The 18,412-nt window shown below is 53.3% G+C and overlaps 1 protein-coding gene and 1 pseudogene across 1 annotated transcript in view; one reads left to right on the top strand and one right to left on the bottom strand.

Moving 5' to 3' along the window:
* ANKS1B (ankyrin repeat and sterile alpha motif domain containing 1B) overlaps positions 1-18,412 on the bottom strand; it is an 885,134-nt gene that overhangs the window by 589,472 nt on the left and 277,250 nt on the right. Inside the window, exon 10 of the mRNA XM_054988164.1 lies at positions 17,652-17,817. Coding sequence (XP_054844139.1) covers positions 17,652-17,817 — 166 coding nt within the window. The remainder of the gene's footprint in view (positions 1-17,651; positions 17,818-18,412) is intronic.
* Positions 392-1,650, top strand: LOC129335535 (phosphatidylinositol 4-kinase type 2-beta-like; annotated as a pseudogene).

Below are 18,412 nucleotides of genomic sequence, written 5' to 3'. Positions count from 1 at the left end.
ACCCTGAATCAATCAAAGCTCTCAACATGACATGCGCAGTGCATGGCGGGGCACCTCAGCCAGCGGTTGATCATGGCCGGTGGGGCCCTGGTGCACTCACCACACCCCCTCAGCCACTGGCTGGCTCCATGGCAGAACATGACCCCAGCCCCAAAGAAGAGCCCAACGAGGAGCTGCTGGTGCTGGAGATGGAGCCACCACCCGTGGTCGTGAGGGAGGCACTGGGGGTGCCGTCAGGGTCAGCCTCTGCAGCAGAGTGGCGTGGTCTCTGGCTCGGACAGCAAAGGTGACGATGAGGAGGAGGAAGAGGAACCACTGCTAGGCATGGCTGCGGCACTGCCTTCAGGATGCGGCCGCAGGAAGTGCGGAAAGTGCAGGAAATGTTGGAAGTACTGCAGAGATGAATTTATTTTTGAATGATCCTGAATTTGCAGAAATTGTGCAACAAGGTGAACAAGCCATGCAATGTGGAGTCTTTCCAAAGAGAATCTCCCAGGGGTCAAGTGGAAGCTACTTTGTCAAAGATGCAAAGAGGAGTGTTTAAGCCAAAGTGTTTAAACATTGGAGTGTTTAAGACAAAATCTGAAGAGCCTTATGGTCATTTAAATCCAAAATGGACCAAATATTTTCACAAGATCTGTTGCCTTTGCTGTTTTGGTAGAGGCTACCTTGTTCCTAATCAGGGATACCTCTCTAAAGCTGGTGCCTATCTTGTGGACAGCAAACTGGGATTAGGAGAGGTTCCTAAAACAAAGGTTGTCTGGATTGTCAGAGAGACCTTTAACTATTTATTTATTTGTTTGTTTATTTATTTATTTATTTATTTATTTATTTATTTATTTATTTATTTATTTATTTATTTATTTATTTATTTATTTATTTATGGTGCAATAGATCGTGCAAAATCAAGAAGCAAGAAGTATGCTTTAGAAAAATTGCCAAAAGTTGGGAAAAAATTTCATCGGATAGGACTACCTCCAAAGGATGGCTCCTTTCAGTTTGTTGAAGGCTATAAAGAGGCCAACTTCTGGATCAGGAAATTTGAAACCAAACCTTTGCCTGAAAATACCAAGAAACAGTTTCAGTCGCAGTTTGAAAGATTGGTTATGCTTGATTATGTCATCAGAAACACTGACAGAGGCAATGACAATTGGCTAGTCAGATATGAAAAGCAGAGTGATGGCGCTGACCATTCAGAAAGGACATCCAGTGGATTAACGAACAAGAACCTGTTATTGCAGCGATTGATAATGGTTTTACTTTTCACTTCAAACATCCTGATGAGTGGAGAGCATATCCATTACACTGGGCTTGGCTGCCACAAGCAAAGGTTCCTTCTTCTCAAGAAACAATAGATTGGATTCTTCCCCATATCTCTGATATGAATTTTGTACAGGATCTTTGTGAAGATCTTTATGAACTATTCAAGACTGACAAGGGTTTTGACAAGGCCACCTTTGAAAATCAAATGTCTGTTATGAGAGGGCAGATACTTAACCTTACTCAGGTACTAAAGGATGGAAGAAGTCCTCTGCAGCTTGTACAGATGCCTCCTGTGGTTGTGGTGGGATGCAAGGATGGATTGTTCATCTGGACAATACATTCACTCAGACATTTCAAAGCCGGAAGCCATTTTTTTCTTCCTGGTAGGAGCTGAAGAAATGGCTTCAGTTTAGCAAGAATTTATTGTGTGAAGGTTTAACAATAATGTTCTGCTATACATGGACTGCCGGACTGCCAAAACCACGAAACCTTTAAGGCTTCTCGGCCTTTTGGCTAAGATCAAGTGTAGTGTGAATGTAGTAAGTTTACAGTTTGCTTAAAATGGTGACATTCTGCATCAGGGAAATGAGCTTGTCCTATACCAGGGGTGGCCAAATGGTGGATCATGAGTAGAGATGGGCACGATCAAAAAAAAATTAACAATCCAGCTGATCGTGGATTGGCGCCGGGGATGATCCAGAATTAACGATCCACACCGAGCATCTCCCATTCCCGATCCATGGATCGTGGATCGTGGAGGCAAAAGCGGAGGGGCGCCCCGCTGTTCCCAGCGATACAGGAACAGTGGGTGATGCCGGCAGCATCTGTGTTTGTGTTTGGCCGTCTGTGTTTGGCCGTCAGAGCTGCCTATCAGGGTTTGCAGGGATGAGATTGGAGTGTCCATGGGTACAGAATACCCCCTTCCCCCTCCCTCCCCTGGGTCTCTTCTCCCAACTTGTGACTGCTTTGCTGCTCCGTGGTTGGAAGGAAGCATTGCTGATCAAGGAAAGCTGGGCTTCCATTCAGGTTTCCAGGGCGACAGAAGGAGGGCAAACACAGCTCAGGCATTCCCCTGGCTCCGTTGCCAGGAGAATAGATTGCTGGCGCCTGAGTGTCTGGATCCCCAATCCGAGCCTGGACGCCCCGATCCAGGCCCCTCCCAATCGCTGGATCGTTGGCCGTGGATGATCACGATCTGCTGGGTCACGATCGCACAATCGCCATTATCGTGGGTTTTTTTCGATCGTAATGCAGATCGTGCCCATCTCTACTCGTGAGCTGCATGCGGCTCTTCAAGCCTTATTTAGTGGCTCCTGGAGGCTTGCAAGTTCACTCCTCTCCCAGGCTCCCTTTAAGGCACAGCGCGGACCAGCCACTCTCCCAATCTATGCACCCAGCGTGCTTCCCCTTTCTTTCCCAATGCTGGAGCAAGGAAGGGATGGGCCAGGGCTGAGGACAGCCCACCCTCCCTCGCCATGCCAGGCATTCCTCTGCAGGCACCGAACTTTGCCTGCTCTGTGCTTGCAGCGAGCGCCTGGGAAAGGCACTTGGGGGGAAGGGGAAAGGGAGGAGTGAATAATTGGCGAGGAAGCGCCAAGGCAGAGATGGCCCAGGACTTCCTGCTTGCAGGCTTACTTCCAAGTAGGCAATTGCACAGCTGGCAAGAGCTGCTCATGGCATGAAGCACAGCCTGCACCAGGGTGCTTTTGCATGGGTGGAAGCCCCATTCGTTGCACGGAGGACTGGCTCACCCATAAGTGCGTGCAGGACAGCTGGGGTGGAGGGGTAGGGAGTGAATTTGCTTCAGAGGACATGTGCTTGCTTTAAGATTGTGTGGCTCCGCTTTTGTGATCCTTCCTTCCTTCCTCTCTTTCTCTCTTCCATTCGTCCTTCCTTCGTTCCATTTCTTTCTTCCGTTCTTTCATTCTTTCCATCTTTCCTTCTTTCTATTTCTTTCCATTTCATTCCTTCCTTCCATGTCTTCTTTCCTTCCTCTTTACTTCTTTCCTTCCTCTTTACTTTCCATATCTTTTCATACCTTTCCAAATCTTTCTTTCCCTTCCTTCTATTTTCTTTACTTCTTTTTATATCTTTCCATGTCTTCCTTTCTTCCTTCCTTTCATGTACTTTTCTTCTTTCTATATCTTTCTATGCCTTCCTTCCTTGTCTTTCTTTCCTTTTTCTTCCTTCCTTCTTTCCATATCTTTTCATGCCTTCCTTCCTTCCTTCCTTGTCTTCCTTTCTTTCTTTCCTTTTTTCATCATTTCTTCTTTCCATATCTTGTCTTTTCCTTCCTTCTTCCCATGTCTCCCTGTCCGGCGCAGCCGGACTCGGCCCCGGGGGCGGGGGTGCCACCCTCCAGCCGGGAGGAGCGCCCTCCTCCTCCTCCAGGGCCCCCCGACCCCCACCCCCTTACCTGGCCACCGAAGGCCGGCGGCACGACGGCGGCGGCGGCGGCGGCGGCTGGCCGGAGGGCCGGGACGAGGATGCCGGCCACGAAGAGGGGGCTGGCCGCGGCAAAGGAGGAGGCCGAAGCAAAGACGCCAGCCGCGGCCAAAACACCGGCGGCGGCGGCGGGCCGAGCCGCGGCGGCGAGGGGAGCCGCGGCGGCAGCGACCGCAGCAGGGAGACCAGTCACGGCGGGGAAGCCAGCCGCCGTGAAGGGACTGGCTGCGGCGGCGGAGGGGACCGTGGCGAAGACGCTGGCCGCAACGAGGGAGCCAGCACCGGGGCAGCCGGCGCAAACGGCTGCACCTGAGCCCGAGCAGAGGCGGGAACCGGCAGGCGGGGAGGTCCAACGGGATTGGCCCCAGGGGGTGGCAGGCAGGGGGGGGACGAACCAGGGCTGCTAGGGGGAGCACGGAAAGGTGGGGGATGGCAGGATTGGTGGAGGTGGTGGGGAGGAAACTACAAGAGGGCAGCTCCCAAGGACGCCGAGGAGGAAGTGGCTGGAGCGACTGGTAGCGAGCGGAGAGAGAGAGAGGGCGAACGGACAAGCCAGAGCTCAGCAGGGAGAGACGGTGGAAGCCGGGTGCCTTAAACCCCCACCGCTCACCCATATCTGAGGCCGAGGGAGCCGCCCTCTACGGGGAAGCTACGGCGGAAGGCGGGCGCAGCGCGGGGACTGGAGAGGGCGCTCACAACGTGGTGGAGAATGCAGGCACCAGCCCTGCAGTGAGCCGCCCCCTCCCGCGCATTCCGGCGCCTACGGGCTGGACGAGCGGCCGGTCCCTGCTACGACCACCCACCCTCCAAGTCGACCCCCCCCGGCCGTCAGGCCCCGGTGCCACAGAAGCCGCGGCCATGGACCTGACCCAACTCAGACAGTGGCTTGCCGAGCACCAGGGCCAGCTGTTGAGGGAGGTGGCGCAGCAAAACCGGGAAGCGCAAGCCACCCTGGCGCAACAGCAGAGGGAAACCCAGACCGCTCTAGTGAGGGACCTCCGCCAGGCCATTGAGGCGGGGCGGGCTCCCGGGAACCTGGGGGACGGCGCGCCCGGCCCAGGCGGGCGCCCACCGCCCTTCCACCTGGCCAAGTTGGGACCCGAAGATGATGTGGACGCGTACCTGGACGCCTTTGAACGCACCACAGAGGCAGCCCAGTGGCCGCGGGGGCAATGGGCCTTCATCGTGGGGCCCTACCTGACCGGGGAGGCCCTAGCCTCCCTCAAAGCCCTCGCCAAAGAAGAGAGTGCCGATTACGACCGCCTCAAAGCAGCCATCCTCGACCGGTACGAGCTCACCCCGGAGACATACCGGCAGAAGTTCCGCGGCCTGACCTACAACCGCACGGACCGGCCGCACACCCTAGTGGCCTCTCTGAAAGACATGGCTTACCGCTGGTTGCAGCCAACCACCCCGGAGGCCAAGCGAGTCGCTGACCTGGTGGTCCTGGAACAGCTCCTCCAGGTCATCCCCCCCCGCGCACGAGCCTGGGTGGCCTGCAGCCGGCCAGCCGACTTGAAGGAGGCGACAACCCTCTGGGAGAATTTCATGGCGGCTTCCCCCCAAGAGGCCGGGAGCAGTGAGGCGAAGGCGGGGAAACCCACCCCAGCGGGTCCGAGCGACGGAGGCTGAGGTGGGCGGGCCCGCGCTGGGCCGCGGCCCCCAGGGCCTGGGCCCGTCCGGTTGGAGCGTGGCGGCGCACTCGCCGGCCCTAGGGGCCCCAACCCCGGGCCAACCCGTAACCCCGGAAGGGGGGACCCGGCAGGCCCGGGCAAGGAGGACCCCGGGCGGGGGCCGTGCTTCACGTGCGGGCAGTGGGGGCATTGGAAGAGGGACTGCCCCGTTATGGAGTGTGACTGGGGCTGGGACACCACCATGCAAGTGACGTCCCGGGCCCCTCGCCCACCCCGGCTCATGGCCATGGTAACGCTCGCCGGACGAAGGCTGACGGCCCTTCTGGATAGCGGGAGCTCCATTTCCATGGTCCGCTCGCACCTGTTACCCGCGGACCTCCCGGTCATACGCCGGGCCGTCATAGCCTGCTTCCACAACCACGTGGAGGAGTGTCCCGTCGTCCGGGTGCCCGTGGAGTACGCCGGGAGTACTCGGCTCACCGAACTCGCCCGCGTCCGGGCTCTGCCCTTTCCGGTCCTCCTAGGCCGGGACGCTGCTCACTTTGCCGAGGCCCTGCGGCCCTGGATCAATGACCCCCCGCCGCCCACGCAGGAGGCGCTGATTGGAGAGGAACGGGGACCGCCCGGCAACCCCGACGAGGGCCCCGACGCCCCGGGCCTGCAAGCCGAGTGGGAGGCCGACCCCCAGTTCGCTGGAGCCCAGACTGCCGACGTCTCGCTAGAGTCCCTGCGGCGCCATGTGGCGGTAAGTGAGGGAGTGACGGTAGACGCCCGACGGGCGGGCCGCTGGCCGCAGATAGTCCAGGAGCGGGGGCTGTGGTTCCGGCTGGTGCGAGGACGGACGGGGGAAGTGCGCCAGCTATTGGTCCCGACGGCCTACCGGCAGAAGGTGTTGGAAGCGGCCCACGACCATCCCTGGGCCGGGCATCAAGGGGCCCAGAAGACAGTCGCCCGAGCCGCCGCGTTGTTCTTCTGGCCGACCCTGTCCAGCGACGCCCGAAGGCACTGTAAGGCCTGTCCCCTTTGCCAGCGGACAGCAGTACGAGGCCCGCCGAGGGCACCCCTCGCCCCTTTGCCGGTGATGCGGGAACCGTTTGAAAGGGTGGGCATGGACTTTGTGGGACCCTTACCCCGCACCGCCCGAGGAGCCCGGTATCTGCTGGTCCTCCTCGACTACGCCACCCGATACCCTGAAGCCATCCCGATGCGTGACATGAAGGCCCCGGGGGTGGCAAGAGCGTTGATCCGGTTCTTCGCCCAGGTGGGGTTACCCCGGGAAATCCTCACCGACTGCGGGAAACCCTTCACGGCTAAGCTCACGAGTCAGCTGTGTCGTACACTGCGTATGCGTCACATATTCACCAGCGTGTACCACCCCCAGACGGATGGCTTGGTGGAACGCTTCAACCAAACATTGAAGGCCATGCTGAAGAGGGTGGCCCATGAGAAGCCCACACAGTGGGACCTGTTCGTGGACCCCCTGTTGTTCGCCGTCCGTGAGACCCCCCAGGCCTCCCTGGGCTTCTCCCCGTTCGAGCTCCTCTATGGACGGAAGCCGCGGGGGATCCTGGAGCTGGTGGAAGAACAATGGGGTTCCCGGACGCCCACCGAACCACTCCCTGTGCCGGCCTACGTCCAAGACCTCCGGGAGCGGCTGGAGAAGGCCCGCGACGAAGCAGGCCGGAACCTGGAGGCCGCCCAGTCTGCCCAGAAGGCCTACTATGACCGGGGCACCCGCCTCCGGACTTTCCAAGAAGGGGACCGGGTCCTCGTGAACCGCCGGGTGATGGGGCCCGGCCCGGGTGACCCCTGGCAGGGACCTTTCACGGTGACGCGGACCCTCGGACCCCTGTCGTACGAGGTGCAGTGCGGGGCCCTACGCCGTCACCGCAAGCGACTTCATGTGAATGACCTGAAGGCCTGGCATGAGGGCCCGACCACCAGTGGCTGCGCGCTTTCCGAGGAGCCGTTGGAGCTCCCCGAAGGGGAGCTGCCCTGGTGCCTAGAGGGGGAGGCCGCGCCGCTACCCCTGCTGGACGCCGAACTCACGGAGCAACAGCGCCAGCAGGTCCTGCAGGTGATCGGGCGACACCCCGGAGTCTTCTCCCAACGACCCGGGCGCACGGCCGTGCTCACGCACCGAATCGACACCCCGCCAGGGGCCGTGGCCCGGGCCCCCTGGCGGCCCCTGCCCCTAAAGCGCTGGGAAGTAGTGACCAAGGAAGTTCAGGACATGCTCCAGCTCGGCGTTATCGAGCCCTCCCGGAGTGCCTGGCGCAGCCCCATCGTTCTCGTGCCCAAGCCTGATGGGTCTGTCAGGTTCTGCGTAGACTACCGTCAGGTGAATGCCCTGGCCAAGTTCGACGCCTACCCGATGCCCAGGGCGGACCTCTTGATAGACCAGCTGGGCGAGGCCCGCTTTATCTCCGCGCTCGACCTCACGAAGGGCTATTGGCAGGTCCCCATGGCCCGGGAGGACAAGGAGAAGACGGCCTTCGCAACCCCCCAAGGGCTCTATCAGTTCCGGGTCATGCCATTCGGCCTGCACGGGGCAGCCGCTACTTTCCAACGACTGGTCGACCAAGCCCTGACCCACTGCCAGCCGTTCGCCCGGGCTTACATCGACGACATTATCGTCTTCAGCGCCGACTGGCCCTCCCACCTCAATCACCTGGACCAGGTTCTCCGGGCACTGTCCGACGCGGGGCTGAAAGCCAACCCAAGGAAAAGCCGCCTGGGCTTCCGCGAGCTCACCTACCTAGGGTACCGGGTGGGGCGGGGAGTGCTCCGGCCCGTGCCCGACAAGGTGACCACCCTGGAACAGACCCCGCGGCCCCGGACCAAGCGGCAGATGAGACGGTTCCTAGGCCTGGTGGGCTACTACGGTAAATTCATCCCCCACTTCGCCACACGGGCCGGCCCGCTCTCTGACTGCTTGAGGAAAGACCAGCCCTCGCAGATCCGGTGGACGCCCGAACGGGAGGAGGCCTTCGGGTCGCTACGGGAGGCCCTATCCCGGGGCCCCGTGCTCCACAACCCGGACTTCTCACAACCCTTCATAGTCCACACGGACGCATCAGCCGTAGGACTCGGCGCCGTGCTGTCTCAGGAAACGGGGGGACAAGAGCGGCCAGTCCTCTTTATCAGCCGTAAGCTGCAGCCCGCCGAGACCCGGTACGCCACCGTGGAAAAGGAGGCCCTGGCTGTCAAGTGGGCCGTCGGGGCCCTACAGTTCTACCTGGCGCACAACCCCTTCACCCTTGTCACAGACCACGCCCCCCTCCTGTGGATGGCCCGGATGAAGGAACACAATCCCCGTATCTTACGATGGTATCTCTCACTCCTTCCTTTCAGCTTCACCCTCCGTCACCGACCTGGCCGCCTCCACGGGAATGCGGACTACATGTCCCGAGTGTTCGAGGACCTACCGACCGATCCGCCGCCAACTTCCTGGGGGGGGGGTGTCCGGCGCAGCCGGACTCGGCCCCGGGGGCGGGGGTGCCACCCTCCAGCCGGGAGGAGCGCCCTCCTCCTCCTCCAGGGCCCCCCGACCCCCACCCCCTTACCTGGCCACCGAAGGCCGGCGGCACGACGGCGGCGGCGGCGGCGGCTGGCCGGAGGGCCGGGACGAGGATGCCGGCCACGAAGAGGGGGCTGGACGCGGCAAAGGAGGAGGCCGAAGCAAAGACGCCAGCCGCGGCCAAAACACCGGCGGCGGCGGCGGGCCGAGCCGCGGCGGCGAGGGGAGCCGCGGCGGCAGCGACCGCAGCAGGGAGACCAGTCACGGCGGGGAAGCCAGCCGCCGTGAAGGGACTGGCTGCGGCGGCGGAGGGGACCGTGGCGAAGACGCTGGCCGCAACGAGGGAGCCAGCACCGGGGCAGCCGGTGCAAACGGCTGCACCTGAGCCCGAGCAGAGGCGGGAACCGGCAGGCGGGGAGGTCCAACGGGATTGGCCCCAGGGGGTGGCAGGCAGGGGGGGGACGAACCAGGGCTGCTAGGGGGAGCACGGAAAGGTGGGGGATGGCAGGATTGGTGGAGGTGGTGGGGAGGAAACTACAAGAGGGCAGCTCCCAAGGACGCCGAGGAGGAAGTGGCTGGAGCGACTGGTAGCGAGCGGAGAGAGAGAGAGGGCGAACGGACAAGCCAGAGCTCAGCAGGGAGAGACGGTGGAAGCCGGGTGCCTTAAACCCCCACCGCTCACCCATATCTGAGGCCGAGGGAGCCGCCCTCTACGGGGAAGCTACGGCGGAAGGCGGGCGCAGCGCGGGGACTGGAGAGGGCGCTCACACTCCCTTTCTGTCTTTTTCTTCCTTTCTGTCTTTCCATGTATTTCCCGCCCTTTCCTTTTTTCCTTCTTTCTTTCCATGTATTTCCTATTTTCAATAAAACATTGGGGTTGCCAAGTCCAACTTAAAAAATACGTGGAGCCAGAATACTTTGGAGGTGGTGCCTTGCAAGGATGACATCACTTTTTGTGATGTCACTTCCAGGTCAAAAGTCAGGTGGTGGTCACCCCAGTCCTATACTATATTTTTGTAGGCAGAATTTATGTTTTCTGTAGTTTAATATTAAAGGGCAATGAAAAGTTTACAATACCAAAGACTACTTTTGACTTCAATGTTAGAATCCATTACATTGGACAGAAATGTCAGAAATGTCTTGGAATATACTTGGAAGACAATGATGTCAACAGAAGGCCCCTTTCCAGTCACCTGTATGGAGTTCGCCATGTTTGTTTTCCTCCCGGAATAGAAGATGGACTTCACTTGTCAGAAGTGTAAGCTCATCAGGCTTTTGGAAGAGAAGATTCAGAGCCTACAGGAGAGGATCACTACCCTTCAGAAAATTAAGGAAGGTGAGGATTTTATTGAGAAGAGCCTGGGAGCTCTGCACAAGCACGAAGAAATAAGTCCAAGAGAAGAAGGAAGAGTCAATCTCCCTTCTAAGCCTCCTCTCAGTTCTGCAGTACAAACTGGAAGACGTGGACTAAGGCGACGCTCTGGTCCACTGGAGCTCAAGAATTGTTTTGAGGTGCTTGAGATGGTGACAGAGACGAGAGTGGAAGGAGAAAACAGGGTTAACATACCTGTAACTTATGTTCATCGAGTTCTTCTGTGCTGACACACATGGGACTGCGCAGGCGCAGGCCAGCCGCCGGAAGATTTTTTCATCGCTTTCCTCAGCTAAGAAGGGGCCGTTGGGCACGCGCCTCAGCGACCGTTTCCTGCCCAAATGGTCATGTGTCCAATGGCGACCAACGGCCCCTTCCCTCAGTTCATCCTTGCCGCCGCTATCCCACACACAAATTTAATTCTCCTTGTAATAATTCTTAATTAACAATTTTTTTTTTGTAGTAGGAGTTCACAGCAGGGCAGGAGGGAGGGATGTGTGTCAGCACAGAAGAACTCGATGAACATAAGTTACAGGTATGTTAACCCTGTTTTCATCTTCGTTCTTCTGTGCCTCCACACATGGGAGAGTACCAAGCTTCACACAATAAGGAAGGTGGGGTGAAATCCAACTCAATTTTATTATGTACCAAAAATATTAGCACAAGATAAATAACTTGTTCAAGAAACATTAGAGTTGTTCAATAAACTATATACGTATATACACATACAGAGTTTCAGTCTCCATCATTGGAGCAAAGCATTCAAGTGTACTGTCATGCAAACAAGGAGTGAAGGACAGCCTTGGCCACAGCAACATCTTGCTCTGCATTAACATCCATAGCATAATGTTTTACAAACGTGTCCGCAGACGACCACGTAGCCGCTTTGCAGATGTTGACAAGCGGCACACCCTTGACAAGTGCTGACGAAGCTGCCTGAGAGCGTGTGGAGTGGGCACTGACCCCCAGTGGACAATCCACCCCAGCCAGAGCATAGGCTTTAGAAATGGCCGACACTATCCATCGGGACACTGTTTGGGACGATGCCTTATGACCCTTGTCCTTACTTCCAAAGCAGACAAAAAGATGGGGACTGCCCATGTGGCTCTGACTCCCAACACCCTTTTTGAGCTGCTCTGCCTTCTATTGGCAGATCCCATAAGGAGAGAGGGATCAGCGGCTCCTCTACTCAACCTGCCAGCACTAGAAAGTAGCCAGGTCCCCCCTAGGTCTGGGGTTGGCATGCACCCCCATCACCCATCAGGCCCTTCACCCCTTTTTGCTATGCTACCCTAATAAGTCAGCCACCAGTTACCTACGGGAAGGGTTTTCCAAGGGCTTTTGCATTTCCTTCACTGGCTCCTGTGTTCCCATGGTCTCTGGCAACCTTAAGTCTGCCAGGGACCTGCAGGGAATTGTGGAAGCTAAAATTGAAAAGGAGGTAGTTGCAGGCTGTGTCACAAGCCCCTTCCTCACTCCCCCTGCCCAAGCTGAGAGGTCTCTGTTAGGGGTGGTACCAAAGATGATCCCCAGGGAGTATTGTCTCATTCATCACCTGTCAGACCCCTGGGGCTCTTCTGTTAATGACGCAATTCCCCCTGAATTGTGTACCGTAAAATATGCATCATTTGATCAGGATGGAGGCTTGGTGCAGTACCGCAGCCCAGGCACCATTATGGAAAAATACGTGTAGTCTGTCTTCAAGCTCCTGCAAGTCCACCCTACGACTTCTGTGTGGACAAGACCATGGGCTGCTCAGTAGCCTGTGCTACCTTTGAAACTTTCAGCACCTTCCTGGAACGGGCTGCAAAGGATCGGATGGGGTGTCAACATATAACAAGTTATCTAGATGATTGTGGGTTTCCCAAGCAGCGCAGCTTGCGCGGACACCTGAGCACCTTCCAGGCTCTGGTCAGGGACTTTGGGGGCTCCCCCTTGCCCATGAGAAAACTGGGGCTCCTGCCACCCAGCTGGTGTACTTGAGAATAGAACTGAAGTATCTCCTGGGTAAGTCTCATCTCCCCTAGGACAAGTTACTGAGCTTGAGGGAGCTCATTGTTCAGGCCCTCTCATGCCTAAAATGCATCTTCAAGGAGTTACAGTCTATCATAGGGCATCTGAATTTTGCATACAGGGTGGTCTCCCTGGGGAGGGCTTTTTGCACTCATTTGGCCAGGGCTACAGGTGGGGCTGTAGCCCCTCACCACCACATCCATTTCACCCAGGGCATCAAAGAGGACCTCATGGTTTGGCTTACCTTTCTTACCATCTTTAATGGGATCTCCCTGTGGCAGGACCCATGGGATGTGAGGCCCAATTTGTTGATACATTCCGACACAAGTGCATTCTGATGCTTACTTTTTTGGGATTTTTTCATATTTTGGTGGCAGTGGTGTTATGGTATGAGCTGCTTAGGAGCAAGCAGGTGAGGTTCTGGTGTGACAATCAGGCCATGGTCTGGGTCTCGAATAAGCAATCCTCTTGCTCTGAGCAGATCATGCACCTGGTGTGCAAGTTCGTGCTGGTCTGACTTTCTGCTAAAATACGATTTTCAACACATTATGTATCAGGTATGAATAACAGCATTGTGAACGTCTTGTCTTGATTCCAGGTGGAGAGGTTCTTCAGCCTGGCCCCAACCATGTGGCGTACTCTGGATCAGTTTCCAGAGTACCTGTGGAATCTTAGGAATGCACCATAATGCAGGGAGTACTGATTCCATTGCTCCTTCCACCTTTCAGGCCTACTCTTCAGCCATCTCCAGTTTCCTGACCTTCTCTGCTAGCGCTGGCAGTGCAGCTTGCTGGCCTACCTCACTACCTGGCTCATTTAAAAATGCAGGGTTTAGCCCCCAGGAACATGAGGTGCCATCTAGCTGCCATCTCCTTTAGCATGGCTCATGGTTAACTAGACCAGTGCTGCTCATTTGCTACTTGCAGGGCCCTGGAGGGCTGGCGGCAAGTGGCGCCTTCCACCTCCAACTCCCACCAGCCTAATAACATTTCTCATTCTGGCCAGCATACAGCACTGGCTCCTGGGTATTTGCCATCACCGTTCAAAGCCCAGCTGTTTCAAACTGCCTTCCTGCTGGCCTTTTATGGGGCCTTTCAAGTGTGGTAGTTGGTCTCCATCTCCCTCTGGGACATTGCTGGCCATGCCTTGGCTGACCAGGATGTCAGGGTACTGGCCACTTCAATTTATATCTTTCTGTGGCAGTCCAAGACTGACCAGATGGGGAGTGGGGAGTGCATTTGCCTGGGTGCCACTGTGGCTACAGCACTGTGCCTGGTCCAGGCCACCAGGGCTGACCTTGCCATTCACTCTCAGCATGCTGGCCCCTTCCTAATACACAGGGATCACTCTCCCTTGATCAGGTTCCAGTTCTCTTCCATCCTCAGGTCTTGCCTCGTGGCAGCTGGCTTACCAATTGCAGAGTGTGGAACCCAATCCTTTAGGATCAGGGCTGCCATGGTGGCAGCGGCCCTTAGCCTCCCATCATCTTGTGTTCAGAGCATAGGGAGATGGAGGTCTGGGGGGGTATGCAGCTTATAGTCACCCAGGTTCAGGGACCGCTCGCTAACGTATCCTCTCAGGGCAGTCCCTCCAAATTGGCTGAAATCTGTCTGGATCTGTGGGCACAGCATCGTGTAATGGGTTGGTCTCTATATGTCTTCGTCTGGATGGGACCCACTGCTTGGCCTGGATCATGCCACTGACATCACCAGGATCACTTTCGGGGGAATGCTCTGGGACTTGCTAGTGCTGATGGATCTTTGCTACACTGGGTGTAGTGACCCTCCTGATGCCCTGGTCATCCAGCTGGCTGACAATGACTTGGGCAGATGGCAGACCTTAGACCTGCAGCATTCTACTGTGGCTGATTTGGAACTCCTTCAGGGATGCTTTAGACAGATGCACATTCTGTGATCTGCCTTGCTGGAGTGTCATTCATGGCATGGGCGGCTGAGCCAGACAAGGTCCATCTGGCCTGGAGGAAGTTGGACAAGGCTGTTGGCACGTTTGTAGAGCCTACTCAAGAGTAGAGAGCCAAAGCTCAAGGAGGCACACAAAAAGGTTGCAATCAAACAACTGTTAACAATAACTAGTTTTATGTCTCAGTGTAACAACCAGAATAGTCCAGTTCAATAACAAAGTCCCATACACCAAACTGTCATATATTTTCCTATTCCTTTGGTATGAGCGTGGCCATCAGGGTGGAAATGCCACCTCTGCTCTTCCCCTGCAGGAGAACCAGTGGCTTCCATTAACTACAGATTGAAAGATTTGTGTGTGCTCCGCTATAGGCACCTTGGATACCAAAGGAATAGGAAAATATGTGACAGTTTGGTGTATGGGACTTTGTTATTGAACTGGACTATTCTGGTTGTTACACTGAGACATAAAACTAGTTATTGTTAACAGTTGTTTGATTGCAACCTTTTTGTGTGCTTCCTTGAGCTTTGGCTCTCTACTCTTGAGTTGATCCTACAGGTGGTTTCCCCCTAGGTTTTGACTTTGAAGTTTGTAGAGTCTGCCAGGGGCACAGTGATCTCCTACCCGGACATATTTTTCAGGCTGGAGGCATTGTTCTATCCCGATGGGCTGCACCTGTCTAGCTGGAGAAAGGGTTGGTTAGTTGTGGCTCTAGGACCTTTTGTGGGGGCCATTTTGTGGCTCTTCTGGCAATTTGGGCATTGATCCAGGAACCATTTGTTGGCCTGCATATCCAGTTTCCCTATTATGGGGATCCCCTTAAGGATACTGAGGAGTGAGGCATGGCAGATGCATGCCCAGCTTGGAGGCTGTTGGGACATCTTCTCTTCCAGGTGGCAGGGGATCCACAAAGTAGCGTGTGCCCACATGGTATCCCACAAACTATCATTCTATGGTTTACCCCCTCAGCAAGTGGTTTGAGGGGGCAGGAGGTCATTAGCTGGCAGACAAGTCAGCCAATGCTGGGGATCTGTGCCCTATACAGTGCCAATGCAGCTTGAGCTGTAATCAATAAAGTTGTGGCCATGCCCTTGCTACTACTCTCCCATCAGTGCTGGGCCTGCAATACAAATTCATTCTAAACCTTACCTTTTTTGAAACAGGCTTTGACAACTTTCCTAAGTGTGATAACTGCATAGACTTGCACCTGCATATCCTAGCACCTCCTCCTCCGCCGCCACATTTTAGCTTTGCAATACAGATTCCGGTTTCAGTTTTCTAGAACTGGAATGGTAATTTCAAATGACTTCATTATCAGCTATAAAAACAGTTTTTCTGCTTACTAAGGGTATACTCATGTGTGCTTGGTGCAAAAAAGCTGGAGGGGACTCTTAATGAGAAAGGCAGACTATAAATAATGTAAATAATGTAAATAAAAATAAACAAATGAAAACCTTTGCTTTGGGAAGAGCTGATTTTATCAGGAAGAATACAGAGGCTCATCACCATTCCTGATTGGTCTGTTTGCTTGCAGTCCTTGACATGCAAGAACTGCTGGTCTAGAGGATAAGGGCCTAAGAAAGTGGGTTTAATGAGATACTACAAACAATATTTTCTTTGATCATTTAAGGAATAGTGTAAATAGTTGTGCTGGTGGTGTCCTCATGATCACACTCCCCTAGCCAGATCTTGTTTCTGAAGGATGTATGCCGAGCAAGGATGAACTCATCTTGTTGTCCATCTGCTCTAGAGTAAAAGGTTGCCCAAGACCTAGGTTAACCTTTGGCAGTCATATATATTCAGTGGTAATATTCATCCCTACTTGGCTTTCACATACAAACACTAACTCTGTTTCTTTGCAGTTCCCCTAAGTTGATGTGGATATAATAATAATAATATAACAACAACAACAACAACAACAACAACAACAACAACAACATTCAATTTATATACCGCCCTTCAGGGTGACTTAACACCCACTCAGAGCAGTTTACAAAGTATGTCATTATTATCCCCACAACAATAGTAAAATAGGGGCTGAAAGAGCTCCTAGAAGCTGACTGACTCAAGGTCACCCAGCTGGCTTCAAGAGGAGGAGTGGGGAATCAAACCTGGTTCTCCAGATAAGATATTGAATGTTAAATCTGGAAGAGGTTCCCAGCTGGGCTGTATAATGCACAGCATATCAAATAGCTTAGGCAGAAAGACATGTGGTGGGAGAAGCTAATCCCTACAATCTAACAAAAGACAGTGGTACATAGTCTTCCTGATGTTACTGGAATACAGGTGGGAGAGAAAAATCTCTGCAACAGGAATGGCTTTGATCTCACATTTGCAATCTAATTTGAAGGATGCTATCAGCAATTGCCAGGAGGGCAGATTATTTGGTCTTTGCTAAATGGATCAGATTATTTGGTTTGATGGCCAGGAGAGTTTTGGAATCCTGGAAGGTCACAAAGAAAATTAATAAGACATTGCAGATTTTTGTAAAATCTTACAGAGGAGAGACATTTCTCATAAAGTCCCCAAGATATACAGGACCACTGCAATCTACTTCACAGAGAAAGCAATAAATTAGAGTTGTTACATCTCCTGCTTTGACAAGCTAACTTTTCCATCAGGGCATGGATATTTAGATCATACTTCAAGAGGAGTGAGTAGGGATGGGATCCTCTTGAACTTCCAAGGGAGTCTTCTTAAGGAGCAGTAGACTAGGCTTACAGACACAACTGTAGCAGGAACTGCCTTCCAACCACACTCCAAGTGGGTAGCACTGAACAGCATGAGTTATTCATGTGGCCCACTCTTTCTTTTGTGTCACCTTTACACCCAAATAGGGTTCCCAAGGTGATGAGCAACAGATACTAAAACATTAAAATAGACATGTAAAGAAACACACACACAATAGGAGTTTACTGGGGGTATGCTAAACAAAACAAAAACGTCTTCACCCACTGGCAGAAGGCAATGACAAAGGAAGACAATCTCCCCAAGGAAGAAGTTCCAAAGTTTTGACATCATAACTGAAAAAAACCTTTCCTAAGTTGCCACCTGTCTAGTCTCAGATTGTGAGCATATCCAAAGCAAGGCCCCCAAAGATGACCGGAATAGATGGATAGGTTCATATGGAAGAATACAGTCCTTAAGGTATGCTAGTCTAAAGCCGTATAAGGCTTTTCAGTTCTTTCTTTCTCCTCAGTTTTATCTAGCAGGTTTCTCCTGTCAACAGCTGAGTTGTTAAGAACATCTCCACCCTCTTTAGAGCAAGTTCTTGTAAGCCACACAGAATAAACTTGCACCTTTCCCCTTCCTTGTTCAGCTGTGTGTTCCATCCTCCCTTAGCACCTTGCTGAGGGCGCACAACATGCACATATCTCTTAGATGAAGTCAGCAGAGCATGTGGCATGCTATTAAGTAACGTATTTGCATCACATAATAGCAGAATGCAACAGAGATGCAAGATAAAACACTGGCAGCATTTTACCTGTTCTTGTTGAAGGTCCTCTTGCTATTTCTAAAGAACAAGGTTTCTTTGTAACTGCTGTATCTAGAAAATCGCAGAGCTCATTCTCATTTTCTGCAGAAAAAGCTTCAGAAGAAGCAGATGGAACTGCTTCCAGTGTATAACTCCTCTTCTTTGGAAATGACTCCTGAAATATAGAAAAGCAACTGTGTATTCAAGATGGCCTTACTGAAGATAGCAAAAATGAGAACATAAAACACTACAACAAATATAGTTTGAAAAACATTGGAGTAAGTTTGTTTCATTTTATAAATTAATACTAATAATTTTTAAAATAAACTTTTTCTTCAAACAAGATTATTATTGATAGAACATGATGTGTTTTAGAATAATCAGAACAGCCTTGAAATGAATCAGTAAACTGCACAAATATTTTCATCAGAACACACTGCTTCACAGAATTTCATAAGCAACAAACAGGTCTTGACATCAGGGAACTAAGGAATGTATAATGTAAATTTAACCATGTGAGAGAAAACAGAGGGCGGAGAAGGAAATAATATTGGATTCAAATCTTTACTGAAAATTTCATTATTTTCTATGTCCTAAATAGAATGCATTTTTTCCCATTCACTGACAATTTGTAAGGATTAGTATTACAGTTTTTATACACAGAACATGGGGAAACAGACAAAACTTTTTTTCAAGAAATTTGTTCGCTGTTCTCTTATGATTCACTAATTCACTTTTATTAGGATCTAGCTTTAGTCAATTAGAGATGA

Source organism: Eublepharis macularius, chromosome 9 (assembly GCF_028583425.1).
Source record: "Eublepharis macularius isolate TG4126 chromosome 9, MPM_Emac_v1.0, whole genome shotgun sequence".
Classification (NCBI taxonomy): domain Eukaryota; kingdom Metazoa; phylum Chordata; class Lepidosauria; order Squamata; family Eublepharidae; genus Eublepharis; species Eublepharis macularius.
Note: the sequence above shows the minus strand (reverse complement) of the source record. Positions and strands in the feature narration are given on the sequence as shown.